The sequence below is a fragment of the Diadema antillarum genome, unplaced genomic scaffold (genome assembly GCF_040938485.1).
Source record: "Diadema antillarum isolate AM-2024a unplaced genomic scaffold, OU_Dant_1.0 seq00000894_RagTag, whole genome shotgun sequence".
NCBI classification, from domain to species: Eukaryota; Metazoa; Echinodermata; class Echinoidea; order Diadematoida; family Diadematidae; genus Diadema; species Diadema antillarum.
In genome coordinates this window covers 734,847-757,387 of record NW_027271757.1, presented here as the reverse complement: position 1 = coordinate 757,387, position 22,541 = coordinate 734,847, and the positions used below count along the sequence as shown (strand labels likewise).

Sequence of the window (22,541 nt, the reverse complement as noted above, 5' to 3'; positions counted from 1 at the left end):
CAGCTACGCAGCGGCCACACGGACCATCCGGGATTGCTCTGCCATCACGGCATGATGCCGGATGTTTTTGACCTCCAAAAGTTGCCGTGTTGGCCTCCCGGATGTCCAAGGATGTTCAAGGCGTCAAGACGGATCTCTCCCCGGATCACCCGGATCAGATCCGGGGTGATCCGGGGAGAGATCCGTGTTGACGCCTTGGGCATCCTTGGAGGTCCGTGTAGGTCCGGGGACGTCCGGGAGGCCTACATGGCAGCTTTTGGAGTTCAAAACATACGGAGTCATCCGGGGACTGCCGTGTTGGCAAAGCAATCCGGGATGGTCCATGTGGCTGCCGTTTAGATGCCATGAAGGTCCGTGTGGCTACCTGGCGCCGTGAGTATCATTGGCTATCCGTGACGTATTTTTTTTCACATCAAAATTTTCGTCTGCCGGCGTGGTACGTGTCGCTGCCTTGTTGGTCCGTGTAGCTGCCATGTTGGTCCATGTAGACGCCTTGATGGCCGTGTAGACGCCTTGCTTTGCCGGCATGGACCGCGTAGTTGCCGGGTAGGTACGGCATGGTCCGTGGAGGTCCGTGTAAGCGCCTTGTGGATGCCGTGTGGATGCCGTGCTGGTACGGCCTCATCCGTGTGGCTGCCGTGTTGATACTGTGTGTACAATCATAAACTCTCGTTGACGCTCCATCCGGGGCAAAAACTAGCCTGATCTGAGGATCGTCATGTAGATCCTTGAGGACCCGTGCTTATTTTGTGACTGGGGCTTAATATATAGGGAGAGTTCATAGGATTTGTGTGGCGCAGCGCTGGTCACCTGACTGGATCGCATGGCGATTACGGGGAAGATTCATCCCGCAAGCGTCTTAACAGACACCTTAACACCTAACAGGCGTCTTAACAAACACGTGACAGCCTCCGGCGAATCGCCGGAGGTTCCCCCGCCATTACCCTGGTCGATCGCAGGGTAAGATTTCTCTGGAGGCTCTCTCGAGGCTGTCCACTGTGTTTCGTCTTAACAGACACAATCTTCTATGGAGAACAATCTTCGACGGAGGCTACCCCGAGGGTACCCTGCATGCGTTTTGTGGCCTGTTAAGAAGGGGCTTTTTTTTCCAGAACATGTGCAGATAAATGTTATTCGCAAGAACTGCCACGTTTATTTCAATGTCATGTACATAAGACGACATGTTGCCTAATGACAGAACAACAGTCGACTGTATTTCCTCTTACTTGATATTTAGAAATGTCTTCGTCTCTTAGATGTTGCACTCAGGTCATTACGATTATACGTTCTTGCTCAAATGTGAGAATTAAAGTTTTAATTTGAGGACTACCTCGCTGATTAGAAGTAGGTCGATATGTACATTTTGATTGTATGATCTTGGTGAATCTTTGCCCTTTCCAGTTCAGATCAACAATAAAATTTAATGCTTAAGACAACAATACTGGAATGCCATCCATAATGTTCAAAATAAATATACATAGCTCTCTTCTGCTTTTTTCCCTCTCATACATTCGCCTATGGCTCTCTTTGATCTCAACTCGGAATAACGTACAAGAGACATGCGTGTGCTAAAAAAAAAAGAAAAAAAAAAAAAAGGAAAAAGTCGTGGCATGTATCCCATTCACAGTTATAGCTGTTCAATAAAGATAACGGTGGATTAGTATTGGTAGTACGGTCTGTGAATGACCGGTGCGGTACCTTGTTATCGCGAATATGATCAAGAGACAACTGAACTTCAAAAGAACGAAGAGGCGCATAAAACACCAGAATAGGGGATAATAACAATGAAGGCCTGTCTGCAGTTGATTTTGATATCTCCGCGGCAAGTGCTCTCTCGGGTGTCTAAAAGCCAAAGTTCTGGAACGCTTGGTCCGAAGTACAATGTATTTTTTTTTTTTGAGGTACAGAGATCAGGTGTACACGTCGTAGAACATCAATATCTCGCGATAACAATGTCAAGCGAAAAGTCACCTAATTAAAAAATGCCGGATTGTACTGGCAGTGTGGAATAATAAACTGGTAATTTTGAAACTGATTCCAGCTACGACTGCTTAGATATTAATCGTAGTTGTCTGTCAGCAATAAACAAATTAATTGAGAAAAACAAACAAACAAACAAACAAGTATGATTGTCACGAAAGACGAAACGTATTTTTTTCCCTCATGATAATCGTTATAACATTGCCATTAATCAAATTCTGGTTCAAAACCAACCGGACATAACTAACGAAAGCTTCAGCGACAAGGCTAATAAATTCTAAAACGTACTTGAACCTTACAACACAATTAATCGTGTTCCCCCCCCCTTTTTTTTGGTGCTATGTATACTATTGCTTATATAATTTCCTTTTTGTTTGTGACCGAACTCGCAATCTGATAACTCGATTTTATAATTCTTTGCAAAGGTGTAGGGAAGGGGTCACGTGGTCTAAGTAGATTTCTACAACTTACTTCGACTGCTTTGTTTTGCTATGTCTAGAACTCAATCACCCTCTGGTAGGACCGATACGGCACATCATTGTGAGTGCTCGCCATTCAGGACATTTTTATTTATTCATATGATTTATTGATTTCAACTATTGGCATACAAACATACATCATTTCTAATTATAGTATACAAATAACACAAGCAAGAAAAATAAATTTTGCGAGAAAAGAAGCAAAAATAGTGTTGAGTTTGATTTTAGTTCACCTTGACTCATCTAACGGATTGATGCGTCTAACCCAGCGGAAGAGCTTGTATTTTTGATTCATCAACTTCGCCTAATTCATGAAATTATCGATAGAATTTGACAAAAGGATTAAAATGTTGATCATCTGCTATTGTCGTGACTCCCACCCACATGAAGACGTTTAGCCCATTCTGTGTTGGTCTTAATCTTGTTAGATTTCTGTTAAATTTTGTTTTTTTTTTTCATTTTGTTCAATTTTTATGCGTTTTTTTTTTCAATCACGTGGTAGAGTTTGTTGGTAAGTAGACCATATCCTAAATGTTCTGGGATAATTGTAATGGTTGGAAATATTCATTATGATTGTCATTGTCATTGTCATCATTAAATCAAACGTGTAATGTATGTCTACTTATTTATTGTTTGATATGCCATGCTTTATATACACGAGTAAATGGCGAAAAAGACAAATATGCACAAAATACACACACACACACACACACACACACACACACACACACACAAGGGCACGCATAGATAGACAAATGTCAAGACAAATGACTAGGAAAGAGTGGATGGAAAATGTTAAGCTTGATGTAAAGCATGAAACTTTGGTAATTATTCATAGTCACCTTCAGTGGGTTTATAATAAAATCACCCAGGAAACAGTTTATTTGCTGTACAAATGTAGGCACATACACGCACTCACGGAAAGTACGTAGCTACGTGAAGTATGAGTTTACACGTTTCGCCAGAATGGTTTTGATTGTCGCTATATTGTAATTCTTATAAACAAAGTTATTTCAGGTATATTTTACCTCCAATATACATCTTGCAAGTTTGTTTGTGTGTCTGTTTGTTTGTTTTTTTTCAATGAAAACGGGCTGTAGGAAACCAGAAAGCGTAAGACAGAGAATTCAAAATGAGGTTGTCGTGAGAGAAGCAAACATGTCAAGCATGTCGAAATTCTTTAACAACGTGACGTAAACGGTCCATCGTCCTTTATCGTGATATTGCAATTATTTGAAAAATAAAGAATGAAAATATGTACTCTCATTAGCTAATGCGATAAGCTACATTGCATGATTTCGATTTTTGAAAAAAGTGTCCATCTGCAAACGTTATCTACAAGAAAATTAAGTTTGTCCTCCTGGATGGGAATGTGGAATAACAAAATGAAGAATATATTCATATAATCTATTTCCAATCATTAATTTCCCACGTTAATTTCTTTTAATTTCTTTTTCAAATATTTGACCCCTTCATAATGAGATGCATTCTCAAGATGGTGGTGTTCGCCATTCCCGTATTCCCTCTTCTCCCCTGAACAGCCACATGGGTTGGTGGAGGTTATATCAACGGAACCGCGGAAGTAGTGTTCACTCCGGGATGGGGCCTCGTCTGGGCCCAGGCGCCATGGGGGTACAGCATCAGCTTCATGATCAGTAAGTTCGAGATCTGCATGAAGCCAGTTCCAATTTCAAATTCAATTTGAGGGGTTTGATCGCAAAAGGAGTTAGATTGATTCGTGATAATTTCAGATATTTAAAATTAGAACTGCTAAAAAAAACCCGAAAATGTTAAGAAAATATAGGAAATTTTAAGTCATAACTTCAAGAACTTACCTTTTATGTAACAAGTGAGGCATTGTCGGAAAGGTTATATTTTGCTCTATCTGATGATGGACTTATTTAAAAATGTTAAGAAATGTCTCTTAAACCGTTTTGCGATTAAAATCTTCATGTATTTCTGCCACTTTTATTTGTTTTTGTTTTTTGCAAAAATGCAATTCAAATTCAAATTCAATGTTATTTTCATTTCAAACAAATAAACAGAGAAAATTATATACAACGTATAAGTAGAACATATTTGTAATAATTGCACAAACGTAACAAAATACATGTGATAATGCGTAACAAAATGAAGAAAACATATATGTATTGTATTGTACAATGTACAAACGCAGTTGTCAGCTTGAAAATCACATCCTATCCTTTCCTATCTAGTTTTTCATTAAAACTCAGTGCAGCTTCTTTATCAAAAATACTTTTTTTAACGAGATCATTCACTCACACCTTGTCACATTTCTAACATACATTGCATAATATTCAATGTGCATAATACGTCTGACATTCACTTTAATAGACCACTGTGCATAATGTACTTATGATGATACATGCTAGTATGCATTAAAGCGCTCACATACACTTTGTACACACACATACTCAAACAATTATGCATTCCTGTCATTAAACAATGTAGCATCTTTCCGCCTACAGATGGATTGTTCTTTGCCAAGCAGATGCGAGAAAAGAATTACGTAACAATGCTGGACCCATTCCAGTTTAAATTCGGGGATCGAATGGGGGGAGTGTTGTTCCTCTCGGCCCTCACGGGGGAGCTTCTTTGGTGTGCAGCTATCTTAGCAGCCCTTGGTAAGTTTTAAAGGACAAGTTCACAGGCAAGTTCACCTTCATATACATGTGAACTGAGAGAGTGCAGCAATGTTGATAGAACACATCGGTGAAGATTTGAGGAAAATCGGGCAATCTTTGAAAGCATCTCGACGCAAGAATTTCATGAATTTGAATCGGGCAATCTGTTCAGAAGTTATGCATTTTTAGATTTCCGCGCAGTCACAGTTGGGAAGACTGCCAAAGTTTATGATGTCACATGCGTAGAACAATATTAGAACAATATAAAGAGAATTTCACAAAATTTCATAAAAAAAAAAAACAAAGTAGGCATTCACCGACAGTGTTAAGGGCATAATTCCCCCTGCCTTCTGAAAGGGGCAAGTCAAGTGTTCTTTAGTTATGCAAGAAAAGTAAAAATATGTTGAGTTTTTCCTATATATTTTATTCGTATCGTTCTATACATGTGACGTCACCAACTGTAGTAGAGGTAGCATCACGGAAACTTCGAAAATTTTTAACTGAAGGGATTGTCCGATTTTCCTCAAACTTTCACTGATGATTTCTATAACTATTGCTTCATTGTCTCAATAAAGTGTATGAAACTGAACTTGTCCTTTTTAAAAGTCAGCCACCTGTAGAACTCTTTGTCCAAGAGCTACTGGTTTCATTAAACTGTTTTATAGCGTGGGAAGGACGAAACTTGTGGAAGTCGTTGCCCGGCGGTTCTTTCATCTTTTATTTTTATTTTTGTGTATCAATGATATATATCATTTGCCAGAAAATACTGTCTTCGCCAAGGATGACATCTCAGGTTACCCCCCCCCCCCCTTTCACTGATATCAGTTCATACAAGTATTTGGAACTTCTTGGAGAATTATTATGCTTCTGTCATGGAAGATTTGTCGTTGTAATCTAAATCGTGCTACCTTGAGCTGTACGGGAATGAGTTAAAGAATGTATATTTATTGCGCAGCAGCACCGTTCATACTAAATTGATAACAAATCAAATGTATATAAAGAAATATATAACTCGGTTATACGAGTTTCCTCGAAACATATATGCATCGTGATAAACTTTTGACTGTGTTCAAACGCACCTCATTGTAACCGATGACGTATTAAACCAGATGAGAGATCATGTGATACTTCTAGATCTAACGTAGATACACCTGTAATTATTCAAATCGACATTCATGAAGTTACCTTGGATCTCAACAGTCTGCGGATTGGAGTACTAGTAATTGATTCATCAGCCCAGGTCTCTATTAAATACGTTTCAAGATTCATCCCAACACAATGCACACCGCACTGCACCGCACGTCCTTCGCACAATTACTTCCCACTCAGTGAGTGGCAAGATTTTCTTTATGTATCTCTTTATTGTGCCCTTTGCACAATTACCCCCCACTCAGTGAGTGGCAAGATTTTCTCTATGGATCTCTTTACCTGGGGCCATCTTCCTCGTCAAGCTTAGCTTATGATGATGGTCCCCTGCATTTCATTTTTATCATTTCCTATTGCTTCCTTTCATATATGATATTCGTTCTTGAAAAAAAGAAAATGTATGTAAGATCCAAACGTTACGAATATTAGCTGTGTAAATGACTATGTAAGTATTTTGTTGATTTGTTGATTTGTATTGATTCTGAAATGCAGAAATAAAAACTGAACTGAACTGAACTGAACGTTTAACCACTTCTTGCATTTCAAGTGAAAAAGATCCTTCAAGGCAATTTTGCTAGCAAGAATTCCAGGGTGCTATCTATTCTAAGCTGGAATAACTGGATTTGTGATGAACAAACTTACTCCTCATAGTGAAAATAATGACCGAATATGAAGCCAGCACTCAAATACTGAAACAGGAAAATCAAGAAAACTACTCAAGAAGAAAGATATTGAAGACTGGATTAAGTAGTTTTCTGAAAAGGATACATTTTCCCCCGCAGGATCGACAATCAGCGTGATCTTGGATCTGGATCAAAATATGTCTGTGATCTTATCTGCTTGTATCGCTGCATTCTACACGTTCTTTGGAGGCCTATACTCTGTTGCATACACGGATATAGTACAACTTGTGTGTATATTTGTTGGTCTGGTGAGTTAACGGATTCAATAATCATTGATAGCATAAAATAAAGTACCCATCAGCAAAACACTGATCAGCACGTATACTGTACGTGTATCCACGTCCATTTGTAATTCATCGCATGACTTTATTTGAATTGCTGAAACATTTTAACGTTCCACGACTGTACCTTATGTCCTTGAAAAAATACAATGGGACCATCCGCAACGATAACTTTTGAAATAGTGCATCAATCCAAATACAATTTCAGGGTATGAAACAAATGATTTATTACCCACATCTTACAGAAACCCCATTTGACTTGCTTCAGTGGTCAGAGAGAAATTAGGATTTTGTGTGTGTGTGCGTGTGTGTAGATATGTCAGGAATCCCTTCCCTCCAAGTTCTGTCCATTGTGTTCACATATTAATATGCATTTCAAAGAGCATCCAAGTGCTAAACTTGGAAGTATCAGACCCATGGCATGCTTTACAGCGATCCACATTTCTCTGTAACCGCTTAACCAAATTGAATGGGGTTTTCTGCAAAATAAAGCTAAGATGTTACATTTTAAGACCCTGAAATAGCATTCAGGCAGTTTAATCATATTGGAAGTTATCAATGCGAATATTCGTTTGCATTTTTTTTTCGGGGGGGGGGGGAGGGGGGAGGGGGACATAATGTATGATAAGAACTACTCAAATCATCACATACAGAGAGACTTGAGGTTTACGTAGTCTTGTCCACCGACCCCCTCCCTCGCGCCCACTTGTTTTCCTTCACGCTAATGCCTATTCACCAGCCACAACATCCACACAAAACATTTTCGCGTTATGCTATACTGATGACGCATGGCAATGCGTGCTCTGCATGAAGTGCACTTTTGTTGGGTTATAATGATTATTTAAGCCAGTAAGCCTCCACAGAATGAACTCGTATAACATTCTTCCTGACACGCAGTGGATTTGTGTCCCTTTCTCGTTGACCAATGACGCGGTGGCGCCGCTGTCTTCGACCGCTAGCCAATGGGTCGGAACGTGGGAAACCCGACTGGTCGGTCAGTGGCTCGACAGTGCTTTTCTCATGGTAAGCCAAATATGGTCGCACTCGCACACTTGGGTTTGCAAAACATATCAGAAAGAGCGAAAAGAAGACCAACATATTATAAAGAATAACTACATTCAGCTAAATGACATCACAGCTATAAAACAACGACAACATAAGGGGCATCCTCTACACATAAGTCGATACAGAATATAAATTCAGAAATAGAGACTGTGAAGTATTCATTGAACACCTTCTTAAATTTCAACAATTTGATTTCTCGTTTCGTCGCTCCATATATTATTAATAAATCACGACGCCTTCTTTGCGTATCACCAACATGGAACAAAACAAAAGTTAAAGCAAAAATGCTCAATACTACCATTGCATTCAAAACTTGACCAACTAGGATGGTGACATTTTGTATACCAAAAGCAATGGATATATAGATGTGCAAACCTGGGATAGATAGATCAAAGTGGTACTAACCAGAATTTAGGCAAAGTAATAAGAATAATATCAAAAGTCACCGTCATGATCCCATCCTAATTTGAGCTAGCAATTCACATATTATAGATATGTTGTGCGCAGATTCGGTTTTGATAAGTCTCGATGACACAAATCCAGGTTTCCCTCGAAAGAATCTTTTATGAAACCTTCATTCCTATACTCCTCTATACCATCATGATGTTCTACTGAAATAAAAAGAAGAACAAGAAAAAGAGTAACAGTAATGCACAATCTTGCTTCCAGGATATGTCATGTTATAATGTTGGCCTATATGCAATCAACGTTGCAAGTTTTAAAAATTCGCTGTCATAATGTTCGATTCCACAAGATCTTCGGAGGAGTACCATGGCAGGCCTACTACCAACGAGCCCTTTCGGCCAAAACGCCCGACCACGCCCGCAACCTCTCCCTGGTTGCCGCTTTCGGCTGCTTCCTAATGAGCATTCCCGCCTATGTGATGGGGGCCGTGGGCGCTAGCACTGGTAAGTTAGAAAACATCATCGTTAATCGTTGGACCTATATACTCATCCTCACCAGTGGCGGATGGGGGGGGGGGGGTAGGTGGTTTATATTACTCTTGGGTTCTTGGGGTTAAGGTTTTTTTGTTACCCCTTTTTGTTGCTGTTGTTATTTCAAGGTGGAGTTGTTATTTCAGGGCAGAGTGGGTGCAGAAACAATAAAAGACAAATGATTGAAAATCAAACAAAGTTATTAAACAATTTATTTTCATTGCAGAAGTTGTGATTTGTAGACCTATTCACATCAACAAAAGTCAACATGTGAAGGATGTCATTAATGATAAATTTCAATACGATTCAGACTTTGTTTTCAATATCGCATCAAGTCTTGCAATGACAATAATCGCCAGTCGTCAATAAGTATTAATCATGCATTTAAAAGAGAAAAATAGAAAATAAGCAAGGGCAGAAGCTATATCAAACTGTTTGAATAAAATCATTGTGTTATTGAAAAAGACAGACCCGTGAAATGACGTAAGATACCCTAATGGGGAAGGGGTTTGCTTGCTGCCCTATGGGGCGAGTATGATGGACACATCAAACTCTCCTACATTGCATTCTAGCAGGGTAAAATGTAGAGAAAACTCACCAGCAACCAACCTCTCCTGATCTCAATAATAGGTAGCTATAGCTAGGAATGAGGGGGTTTCCCCCGGACCAAGTTACTGAGAACACTGCTATCCAGATATGATTGTTCTTTTGTTCCATGAGCTATCAAGTTTACAATCATAAACTCTTTGCATTGCCTTTCAGTGAAAATTTTAGGAAAGGGTACGGAAGTACGCAAGGTTCTGTCACGCAAAGAAGGCCTATACAACAGGAAAAAGATGAACTTTAAGTTGACTGTATTGGTAGTTAAGTGCACTATGACGAACATGGTATTGCTATGTGACACGTAAAACGCGGAAATGTTGCAATAACTTCTAGCTATTACATGTTTATGTTCCACATAAAAGTAAAGTAGGACTGCAGCTTGAACCTTAAATTCAAACTTGCTGTCACATCAAGTCCCGCTTTCAATTCTCCGTGTATTCGCCTCTTTATTGACTGTGTCTTAGTGGGGATTAGATTGTGACAACATAGTTTGATTGCGAAGTGATTCCTTTCAATATTTTCACTATTTAGCTTAATATTTTAATAACAGAATCAATATAGTATCGCGAAAGAGGAGTGGACTTCATTGACTTGTTTTCAAGTCGAACAACACCGACGGAAGTTGCTTACTGGAGTATACATCTCCAAACAGAGCAAACAAGCAGAACTGTACAAAAATGTGATTCGTTTACAGCAATTATAAAAGCCACACATTATGAAATGCACTATTTGCCTATACGTCTACAACTGTGATCAATCATCAATCATTCAACATTCTTTTCGTTACGCCTGTGAAACGGAATACATGTTTCCCATGTTCTTTTAAATTGTTAAATTCTCCATCTTTTTTTTTTATCTAGTTGTCTGCTAATCTTTTGTTAATCCATACTCATTTTTCATAATTATAACAGTGTCACCCGGAGTAAACTGGTATCGCATCACATCGCAAATACAAAAACAAAACAGCCCACCTGAACACGAAACAAACGAAAAACAAGTCCAAACAAGATAACTTTGATGCTTTGCTGATTCTGTGTTTGTATGTCGTTGTTTTTGTAACCGTATTATACAGTGTGTTCCTGAAAAAAGTAACCGAAGTTCAAAGGTCAGCTATGTCAAGAACAAGAAGTTCATTCTTGTGAAATGTTTAATAAAAACAAAGTGGCTCATCAGCTTAATTTGACACCTTGCTTGCGTAACCATTGTCACGGATCACAGGTTTAGGGTCCTTCGAAGGTGAAGGGTACAAAACCTACATTTTCCAAGTTTTAGTTTGTAATGTGTGAACTTTTCTGTAAGTTTTTGGTTTCATCGTTTGTTTGTTTTTCACACCTAGTTTTAATGAAATGGTATCCCCTCTGTTAACGTTTTGCAAGTGAATGTAATTTACAGTCTCTGGTGAGTGCATCATTCAGCCCATACATTTTATGCACCAACACCTTCAACGTGTCCACCTCCCTTGTCGACACAAAGCTGTGAACGACGCTGCATGTCTTGCAACTGCTCTTCTAACCATTGCGGGATCATGAGGAAGAACATTGATCTCATAATGTCGAATACAGTTTACGCGCCTAGTCACCCAGATCACGTGGTGGGGATGCGTATACCCTGCTCTTTAGGTATCCCCAGAGGAAAAGGTCACAGGGTGTCAAGTCAGAAGATCTTGGAGGCCATTCCAACTCATGATTGAGGGCTATTATGCGTTGGCCAAATATCTCTACCAGCCTCTCACTGACAGCTCGAGCTTGAGCACCATCCTGTATCCACCAATGGTGCCGCAACTCAATTCAATTCGTATTTATTGCATTCCAACGGATAAAAAACATTCTGACAAAGGTACAGATAATATAATTCAAATTGACAACAAAAATGTAATAAAATGTGAAGACAGCAAGAAAAAGTAAGTTTGATAATAAAGTTGCCACCAAAACAAAAGGGTATATAATAAAGTCAGATTTAAGTCGAACGAATACATAAGAAGAAATACCAAACTAACCTAAGGCACATTATTAAGAAAAACACAACGGATACAATTGTACATTATTAAAAAAAAGAAATTGTTATTCATATTTTCTGCTGAATTCTCTATATAATGATTTTCTTATTGGTAAAAATCATACACTGAGTTTTCTTCACATTCAAAACGTAGCAGTAAAATATCAATATTATCTTCAGACATAAACATACTGATATCACAAGTGTACAAAATGAACTGTATTTTATCTGTGACATTGCAAATATCGTTAATACAAATAAAAAGAAAAGTGCACCAAGAATTAAACCCCGAGACTCTCCACATCCCAGGCTCAGATTTCCAACTATTAACTAATACAAACTGTATACGATTATCCAAATAATCAAAATACGATTTTAACAAATTACCTCGGATACCATATATATATATATATATATATATATATATATAATTATGTATAACACTTATCTAATAAAATGGAATGATTTGATGAAACAAAAGCCTCTCTCAAATCTAATAACAAACCAATAACTGCCTGATGAGAATTTAGTGCATTAGGTACTTTAAAAACAAGCTTAATCAAAGCATGGGAAGATGAGTGTCCAGAACGAAATCCGTATTTACATGCTGTTATTACTGTACATCATATTTGTCTAAAAATATCAATAATCTATCATACATACATTTCTCAGGAATCAAAAAACAAACATGTAACACAGAAGATATTGGTCTATAATAAATAACATCATTAATTGATCCACCTTTAAAATCTGGTATAACTTTAGCAATCTTAAGTTTATTTGGAAAGATACCACTGGATATTGCACAATTAAGAATATCACTTAAAGGATAACGTATCACACGAATTACATTTCTTTCTTTTTTTAGTACAGTTACAACAATTTCATCATAACCAGAAATTGAACCATTATCACAATTACATACCATTCTTACAATTTTTCCTGGGGTAAATGGGCTTAAAAAAAACTTTATTTCTATCTTTATTCACAAACTGAGTATAATCATCATTGTTACAAACTTGAACTGAATTCTTCATTTATATGCATACCTACACTAACAAAATGATCATTAAAAATTTGAGCAATTTCTTCACCTTTTAAAGTTTTCTATTATCTACCAAAAATACTAGGTTGTCCATTTGTTTTACCCAAAGCCTTATCTATAAGTTTCCATTTCTATATCAAAATTAATCTCCCATAGCCTATTCTTAAAAAAAACTAAGTTCATTATTGTCTTTATTTTTTTAAAAAAAATGTATTTTGTACATAGAACATGATTATTCACACAATTTTCGTAAATCATTATTAGACCATGGCTTATTTTTGCGACATTTGCCTCTGTACTTAATTTTAGTAAAACATTTATCATACATAAGGGCATGAATTGAAAATAAAAATTTTCGTATGCAATATTAGCATCACAATTATCCACACGCCTATTAACTCTCATTAATTCACAAAGAAAACATTGTACATTTCTCTCATTTATCAATAGTTTATCAAAACCTTCAAAATAATTAGCAAACTGAGTATAATCATCATTGTTACAAACTTGAACTGAACTCTACATTTATATGCAAACCTACACTAAAAAATGATCATTAAAAATTTGACCGATTTCTTTACCTTTTAAAATTTTCTATTATCTACAAAAAAAAAAGAATACTAGGTTGTACATTTGTTTAACCCAAGGCCTTATCTATAAGTTTCCATTTTTTTTATATCAAAAATTAATCTCCAGAAGCCTATTCTTAAAAAAACCTCATTCTTGACAAGCTTAATTTCATTAATGTCTTTATTTCGAAATGGCCTATGTTACCTTTTCTCTACAATGGATGCACATTATTATCACCATTAACATTTTAGGCAGAAACCTACAATGATCAAAATGCTAACAAATTTCAAGACTACTTCCATCCTATTAATGTCACTGACTTAGATTTTCTGGTTCTAAATTTCACACACACTAGGCATTCTGTCTGTGAGAAAATCAATTTTGAAATGTGCTGTAAAGCTCAATTAGTGTCTTGAATATGCTCATTTTCAGGCATTTACTGTATGGCTATCTTTAGAATAATGTCAAGGTCAAATGATATGGATGACTTTTGATACTATTTGTTGCTCAAAATGGAAAAAAGTGGAAAATGATTTAAAATTATCAGCTATAACTCATCATTAATGTTATAATGACACACAATTCAAAGTTGGTGCAAGCACCCTATATATTGGAAATTTGAACAATTATTGATCTTATGTTTTTCAGCTGTATTTTCAAGGCCATTGTCATGTTAGACACATCAATCAATCCCAGATCTTCTAAATACTTGTCACAGACTACAAGTACTGTAAATATGAATATGATCAGGCATTCTGTCTGAGAGAAAAATCAATTTTGAAATATGGTTAAATCTTGTGTGTTGGGAATATGCTAATTTCAAGGAATTTACAGCTATTTTCAGAACAATGTCAAGGTCAATAGATCTGAGGATTACCTGAAATATTATTTGTAGCTTAAAATAGAATAGAAATGGAACATGATTAGCAGTTTTTATCTTAAAGTCACCACGAGTACTGAAATGGCATGCAACTAAAAGTCAATGTAAACACACTTTAACAACATTATGGCTACAGAAAATTGTTGGATTTTTTAACGTATGTTTTGGACATAAAACATATTTCTTATTACACAATTTTCGTAAATCATCATTTGCCTCTGCACTTTATTTCAGTAAAACATTTATCATACATAAGGGCATGAACTGAAAATAAAAAATTTCGTATGCAATATTAGCATCACAATTATCCACACGCCTATTAACTCTCATTAATTCACAAGAAAAATATTGTACATTTTTCTCATTTATCAATCGTTTATCAGAACCTTCAAAATCATTAACTACACTCATTTTATAACGACTTTTTAAACAAGAAAACAACAACAAATAAACTGGAAACTGATACATCTGCCAAGATAACATCAGGTACTAAATGATTCATATCATTTGCGAATATATTGTCGATTAGGGTAGCTGAGTGATTTGTAACACGTGTAGGGACATGAATAATTGGATAAGAAGCTTTGGTCATAAACATATCAAGAAATTCATTAATTTGGTGGGGCAAGAATCAATATCTAATAAATTAAGGTTGAAATCCCCTGAAATATACGATAACGTATTTCCTTAATGATATTATCTAATATTGCATTCAATGAAAATAGAAATTGAAGCAAGAGGGCATTTGGAGGTCCATAAATAGTAGCTAATATAGTATTTACTGGCTTAATATCCATTTCGATAAATATACATTCAATCCAGTCAGAGTACTCTCTGTGTTCTGATTGGTTTCTTTACCATACGACCGTTGTCTTGTTTTGCCATTGCAAAGACACGTCCATCTGATGTCCATGACGTTGTTACACTTTGACGGGATGTCTGGGAAAGCAGTTCAGCGTTCTTCTTTGTCAGATCTTTCACAATCACTATGCCGGAACCTTACAGCTTCCTACGGTTCCTCATCATCTCAAACTTGGCCTTGTAGGAAGTGAACTTCACTATGTTGGAAGGTGGGGAGGCAGCGCTGTTTCTCCCAGCGTTCGCGTAGGATGGCTGACCATCCTCGATCCTGTCTTTCAAAGTTTTCTTCCAGCTGTGAGACAATGTCCTCATTGATCAAGTCTAAGTCCATGTCACCATTCATGTTCTGTTAAAGAAGAATGACCGAGTTACTAAGCCACTTCAACTCAGGCAAGCCCACACACTCCATTTTTGTCTGCTCATGTTTATGTCTGGTGGATGTCCCGCAGCCGCGTAATCCACGACATTGTGGATGTTTACTCTCCCGTCCATGCTACATGCGGCTTCGTCGCCAACAACATGGTTTTCTAGAAAATTGGCATGACCCTCAATCCTGCCCAGAGCCACCTCGAAAAGTTTAGCCTCCTCTGGAAATCCCTCTCCAGCAGTTGATGACGCTCATGCACTTTGTACGGAAATATGTTAAGATCCAATCGTGCAATACGACGGAAAGTTGTTGGCCTTATCCCTAACCCATTACGGCGTGCAGTTGTGGTTCTAGGATGAGCCTCCAGTTCTCTCCTGACAGCCTCAATGTTTTCAGGGCATCTCCCACTCCTCCGCTTTCCAGAATAACCCTTGTTTCTGTTAAGGCTTGATCTGTATCGTTGGCATTTCTTTCTGGATGGAGGATCTCTGTCTGGGAACCGCAAACAGAATGCTTCCCTTATACATTGTGCTACCGGTACGATGAAATATTGTCACCACAAATGCCCTTCGCTCGCCATGATCAGATATCATTTGCTGATCAAGTCTAAGTCCATGTCACCATACATGTTTCTGTTGAAGAAGAATGACCGAGTTACTTAGCCACTTCAACTCAGGCAAGCCCACACACTCCATTTTTGTCTGTTCATGTTTATGTCTGGTGGATGTCCTGCAGCCGCGTACTCCACGACATTGTGGATGTTTACTTTCCGTCCATGCTAAATGCGGCTTCGTCGCCAACAACATGGTTTTCTAGAAAATTGGCATGACCCTCAATCCTGCCCAGGAGCCACCTCGAAAAGTTTAGCCTCCTCTGGAAATCCCTCTCCAGCAGTTGATGACGCTCATGCACTTTGTACGGAAACATGTTAAGATCCAATCGTGCAATACGATGGAAAGTTTTTTGGCCCTATCCCTAAAACATTACGGCGTGCAGTTGTGGTTCTAGGATGAGCCTCCAGTTGTCTCCTGACAGCCTCAATGTTTTCGGGGCATCTCCCACTCCTCGGCCTGCCAGAATTGCCCTTGGTTCTGTTAAGGCTTGATGTGCATCATTAATTTATTGGTATTTGCACACATTCGCCCAGATAAGTCTTTCTGGATGGAGGATCTCTGTATGGGAATCGCAAACGAAATGTTTCCCTTGTATCCATATGCTACCGGTACGGTGAAATGTTGTCACCACAAGTGTCCCTTGCTCAACAGTAAATTGCGCCATGATCAGATATAATTTGCTGTCTCCTATCATATTAAAACTGCACTTTTCTCAATTGAATACTTACAACGAAGTGATGTGTAGGGCATACTTACCTGACCTTGGTGTCAGAGCAATAGGCTGTTACATCACAATGTACGGCCAGTGGTCTCCTGACATTGCAGATGGAAATTTACCCGGTTAGATGAAACAATGTCAATTATTCAGAAGAATGCGGTGGTTTAATGCATACGTGACATTGCAAGAAGAATGCGAGGCTTATGGATACCTGACATTGCAAGAAAAATGCGTGGGTTATGCATACCTGATATTGCAGCAGGTCAATTACCCTGCTGGATGAAAATGTTTGCAGTAGGCGTTTTCATATCAGCCCGATGTTTCGAAATAGCGCGCTATTTTCTGACTTGGGAAATTAACCCAATCATGAAATAGCGCGCGCTATTTGATAATGTGAACACAAATTAGCGCGCTAATTGTATCGCTCTGATCGAGAAAATTTCTCGAGTCCAACTCGGGAAATTTCTGAAATAGCGGGATAGTAGCGCGCTATTTGATAATGTGAAAACGACTCGAGAAATTAGCGCGATCCATCCCATCATGCCTAGCGTGTGTGACCCGATCGATCGAGGCAAACTGCACACAAATCATGAGAAGTATTTTGAGAGGGCACACACACATTACTGATGCTGTTTGCACATACTCAGCTGTCGAATTAGCTCGAAAAAATGCGGGCTAATTCTCTTCGGGCTGATGTGAATAAGAAATGAAATAGCGCTCTAATTTGCAATCGCGAAAAATATCTCGAGCTTGGATTTTTATCGGGCTGATGTGAAAACGCCCTACTAAGTGCCATTCATCTCTTTCATTTTTATTCAATGAAATGAATGTAGGAAAGGATGTGCTCAACAGAGATAGCAACTAGACACTGGTTACGTAACATTACATTTACTTGCAAAAAAAAAGAGTTAACAGAGGGAATAGCATTTCATTAAAACTTGGTGGGAAAAACAAACGATGAAATAAAAAAAAAACTTACAGAAAGGTTGTTTCGTACTTTACAAACCAAAACTTTGAAAAGGTAGGTTTTTGTGCCCTTCACCTTCGAAGGGGTTACACTCTCTGATCCATAACAATGTTGACGTAATCAAGGTGTCAAATTAAAGCTGATGAGTAACTTCGTGTTGTAGTAAACATTTTACAAGAATAAACGGGGTCATCCCACTAGATCGATACCCACGAGTCATACATCCCACGAGTTCGACTATGAAAACAGGTCCACGAGTCATACAGCCCATGAGTTCGACACTAGGCAAATAAAGCCCATGAGTTCGACACCAGGTCAAAACAGCTCACGAATTCGACAGATACAACACGGGGCTTAATGTGTCGGTCTCGTGGGCTTTGTCAGCTTAGTGTCGAACTCGTGGGTTGTATGACTCGTGAGCTGTATAACTCATGGGTTGTATGACTTGTGAGCTGTATGACTCGTGGGCTCTATGACTCGTGGGTGTCGGTCTCGTGACGTGCACCCAAATAAACTACGTCTTCTAGACATAGCTGACCTTTGAACTCTGGTATACACGGTTCAACGAATAGTGCCTGTGCCGTAACATTTATCTTATCTTAGCTTTGTATGTCCTCTTTCCTTGAAAAAAAGTACTGAGCAAAACATTTCCTTTTGATATTACCTGGAACATGTTTACCAATTAAAAAATGTTCTAATTGTAAATTGACAATTTGGATGTAATGTATTTGATACTGGCATACTGTTTTCGATTGACCCACGTTTTACCAGAGCTGCTTTTCAGTAGATCACTCTTTTCCATCGCTACGATTACTTCTTGTCACTATTGCAAAGTACTAGTATGCATTGTTTCTATTCATGCATTCATATATTGTGTTTCAAAGTTTCGTTTCATTTCATTTATTTCATTTCTTTTCATTTTTATCTATATCATATCCACACGGGCACATGGTTCACCTGAAGATTGTTCAAGTCCGTGCATCTTAACAGTCACATGGCATGATTCAGGAACATACAGGAACAGAGTACAAAAAATGGCTTTTATAATTTGTATTTCTTACATATTGTTAATGAACAATCTGATATATCTACTTTGTTCTGCATTGACTTTTCTTGAATGGAAATAAAGCACAACTGAGTTGACATTGATATGAATCCGTTGCCTGGTTGCCAGATTGGAATATGACGTCTATGAACCTGAACAAGACGGATCCGTACAAGACACCAGGAATTATCCTTCCAGCCGTGGTCCAGTACCTGACCCCGCCCTTCATCGCTTTCCTTGGCCTTGGCGCCATCTCAGCCGCCGTCATGTCGTCCACGGACTCCTCCGTGCTGGCCTCAAGCTCCATGTTCGTTCGAAACATCTACAAGAACATCATCCGCCCACAGGTGATCGAACTCTTGTCTGAGCAGACTGAGCTGAGCAAACTCATGCCTTTCGGTTACAGTTCGTTATTCCGAAGGTTCGTTATTCCGAAGGTTCGTCAATCCGAAAATGGAATAAGGTTTGTACGAAACTTATTTCATTTTCAGACTGACAAACCTTATTTCATTTTCGAATTAAGAACCTTCGGAACAACAAACCTTTTTTCATTTTTGGATTAAGGAATCTACGGAATAATGAACCTTCGGAATAAAGAACCTTCGGAATAACGCCACAAAATGCTCGGATCAACGAACCTTTAAGTATAGGGAATTTGTATATTCAGGAATAACGAACCTTCGGAATAACGAACATCTGCTTTTTTATTAGCGTGATGCACAGCTTGTGATTTCAAACTGATGCTTTTTTACTTACTGTTTGTAGGGAAACTTAAAAGTTGTCGAGCCAATTTCAAACCAGCTGCTTTCTAATCCAGGATTCCACAGCACGATTGCCGCCTTTCGCATAAGACAAGCCAATCTATTGGTAATAGTGGACCCACTTGAATTGCAATAAATTGTACACTGACTTAAATCGGCCTGAATATCTTCCAGTTCAGTGGGGTTTTTTTTCTCCCCCACATTTCGAACTTTGGCCTGCTCTGTATTGACAAAATACAAAAAGTATGAAACATATGAGTGATTGTAAATGTATACGTTGATGTAAACGTATCTGCAGTGGAGTATTCTTCATCCCCTCCAACTGACGGCATGGTGGCATGCACAGTGGATAAGACTCCTGACTCCTATAAGCGGAGGACCCGAGTTCGAATCTAGTCCAGTGCTTACGTTCTTGAACAAGATGTTTCTACCCACCATGTCCCTCCCGACCCGGGCGTGCAAATGGGTACCCGGCAACGCTTGGGTAATAATAAAAGTAAAAGCCCTCTGATAGAACTGTGTCATCACTGAACAGCCTACAATGGATAAATAAGACCATACTATTGTTGTTATTATTATTATAATTATAATTATTATTATCATTATTGTTATTATTTATTATTATTATTATTATTATTATATCATTATTATTATTACCATTATTATTATCATCATCATCATCATCATTATTATTATAGCTATTATTTTTATTAGTGTGCCTGACCCTTATTTCTCCCTCCCCACCCCCAAACACACAATAGGCCTCCGAGAGGGAGATGGGATGGGTGCTGCGCGCGTCCATCGTGGTCGTTGCCACCATAGCAACCGTCATGGCCCTCACCGTCGAGTCAATCTACATCCTCTTCGTGCTCTGTTCGGATTTCGTCTTCGTCATCCTCTTCCCGCAATTCGTCGCCGTCATCCACGTGGACAAGGCCAACACGTACGGCTCTGCGGTTGCCTTCGTCACCGGTCTCCTGCTGCGACTCACGGGCGGAGAGCCAGCGCTACATATCCCTCCCTGTGTCCTCTATCCATACTACCACCCTGTCGACGGACAGCTCTTTCCGTTCCGCACATTAGCGTCCATCTTGACCTTCTTGGTTCTCGTCGCCGTCTCGTACATCACAGACGCCGTCTTCACCAGGGGTTACCTCGACAAAAAGTGGGACGTCTTCAAATGCTTCGTTGACGGCAAGCGGCGGCGGGGATTGGATGTGAAGAGTCATACCGCTCACTTTGAACCACTCAATGGATTCAAGACGGAGATTATCACGTACAAGGAAACGACCCTGTGATTCTGTTCTGTTCTCAGAAGGATCCTAATGAAATAGTACAATGCTACGAATATATTTGGCGGAAGTTAAGCCTGTAGGTTTAAGTTGCATCGTTACGTTGATCGGCGTGTTAAAGTCTTTCATAAAAACAAGACTCAAAGAAAGGAAAACGCCGGTCTTCTTTGTTGAAAAGAAAAATACTTTCTTTAATAGCGCTGATGGCAACGTTGTCGAAGTTTCTGTGTGAGTTTCATGTGAAAGAACATCTTTTCTTTGATCCTTTTAGTGCTAGGATCTCGTGTAGTCCTGAAAACTAGATTAGACGAGTGCAATGTATACTGCTCTTTAAGAATTTTGTACCAGACGAAATTTCCGCTAGACAGACATCATGGACATCGGATAATTATGATGCTGGTGTCAATCCATCGACATGAAATATAGTACGTAAACGCGGAAGAAGCCACTTGAACACAATAGATGTTGCATTGTATAGTATAGGAATATTAGGAATATCAAAATTTGTCCAATTTTACATTTTTTTTTAAGATCAAATCGATTCATTTCATTTGCAACTGAAAGTAATAAACATAGGTTGCATAACATCGTATTATTAAAAATCGTCCTTCACGATTTATCGTATTCCAGATCCGCTCCATACGCTTTGCGCATGCGTTTTATCGTTAGCAGGCTTTGCTTGTTTGCATTTCAAAGTTTCATAGGTCTCCAACATTTGCTTTTTTTTCATCTTTTTTTTTTTTTGGGGGGGGGGGGGGGAGGAGAGAACATGATTATGATAAGTCACCCCATTTCAAGCAAAGCAATGACCAAATAACTTTAAAACATGTGATGAAAATACTTTTCCTCTTTGTTCCAACAGAGGACAGTCATAAATGGACAGTTTCGACTGGGGGCCCAAATTCAAAACTTGTAGCTGATATAAGTTGATTCAGTTTCAATGCACGACAGTATCATTCACATTCAACAGCTTGTTAACACTGTGTTAGAAGAATTTGCATTCGATTGTATAAAATATTTTGTCATGCCTAAATGATCAGTGATCCAAAACCCAAAATGATCTAACTTTGAGTAAACCTTTAGTGAAAGCAGACAGACCTCTCGTTTCCTTTCTCCTTTCTTCTATCCTATCTCTGCGCAAGTCATCCATTCCTCCTATGTATTTTTCCGATATTATGTATTACGTACCAGGGCTAGCTGCATGCAAATCAAGCTAGGCTTAAAGTGTATTCATTGTATCGCTGATACGTTTTGCTGTACATTGTAAATTGTGTTACCAACTTATGTTTATGTATATACATGGCACCAACAATGTAGGCCTACATGTATATGTGTGTGCATATACAATGATAATGCAGAAACCAATAAATCAAATCAAATTAGATCTCTATGTAACGACCATACATAGAGATCTGTGGTTCGAACGCACAGGACTTTTACTAAGCAATGTTGTGTGTTATCATGCCGTCCCCTCAAGCAGAGGCACAACACTCTGTCATTCGGATAGAACATTGATTGGGGTGGGATTTCACGGAGCACGCGAACGATTTGCGAAGGACGCGAATGACAAAATCCAACATTCGGAAAAGTTTTTCTCCGAATGTGTTCC

At 38.6% G+C, this 22,541-nt stretch overlaps 1 protein-coding gene across 1 annotated transcript in view; it reads left to right on the top strand.

Annotated features, from left to right (window-relative positions):
- Positions 1-20,938, top strand: part of LOC139740995 (high affinity choline transporter 1-like) — a 35,442-nt gene extending 14,504 nt beyond the window's left edge. The window contains exons 2-8 of the mRNA XM_071651586.1: positions 4,001-4,114; positions 4,949-5,104; positions 7,033-7,181; positions 8,112-8,237; positions 9,034-9,187; positions 19,009-19,226; positions 20,402-20,938. Of these exons, the coding sequence (XP_071507687.1) occupies positions 4,001-4,114; positions 4,949-5,104; positions 7,033-7,181; positions 8,112-8,237; positions 9,034-9,187; positions 19,009-19,226; positions 20,402-20,938 (1,454 nt within the window). The remainder of the gene's footprint in view (positions 1-4,000; positions 4,115-4,948; positions 5,105-7,032; positions 7,182-8,111; positions 8,238-9,033; positions 9,188-19,008; positions 19,227-20,401) is intronic.
- Positions 20,939-22,541: the final 1,603 nt, after the last annotated feature.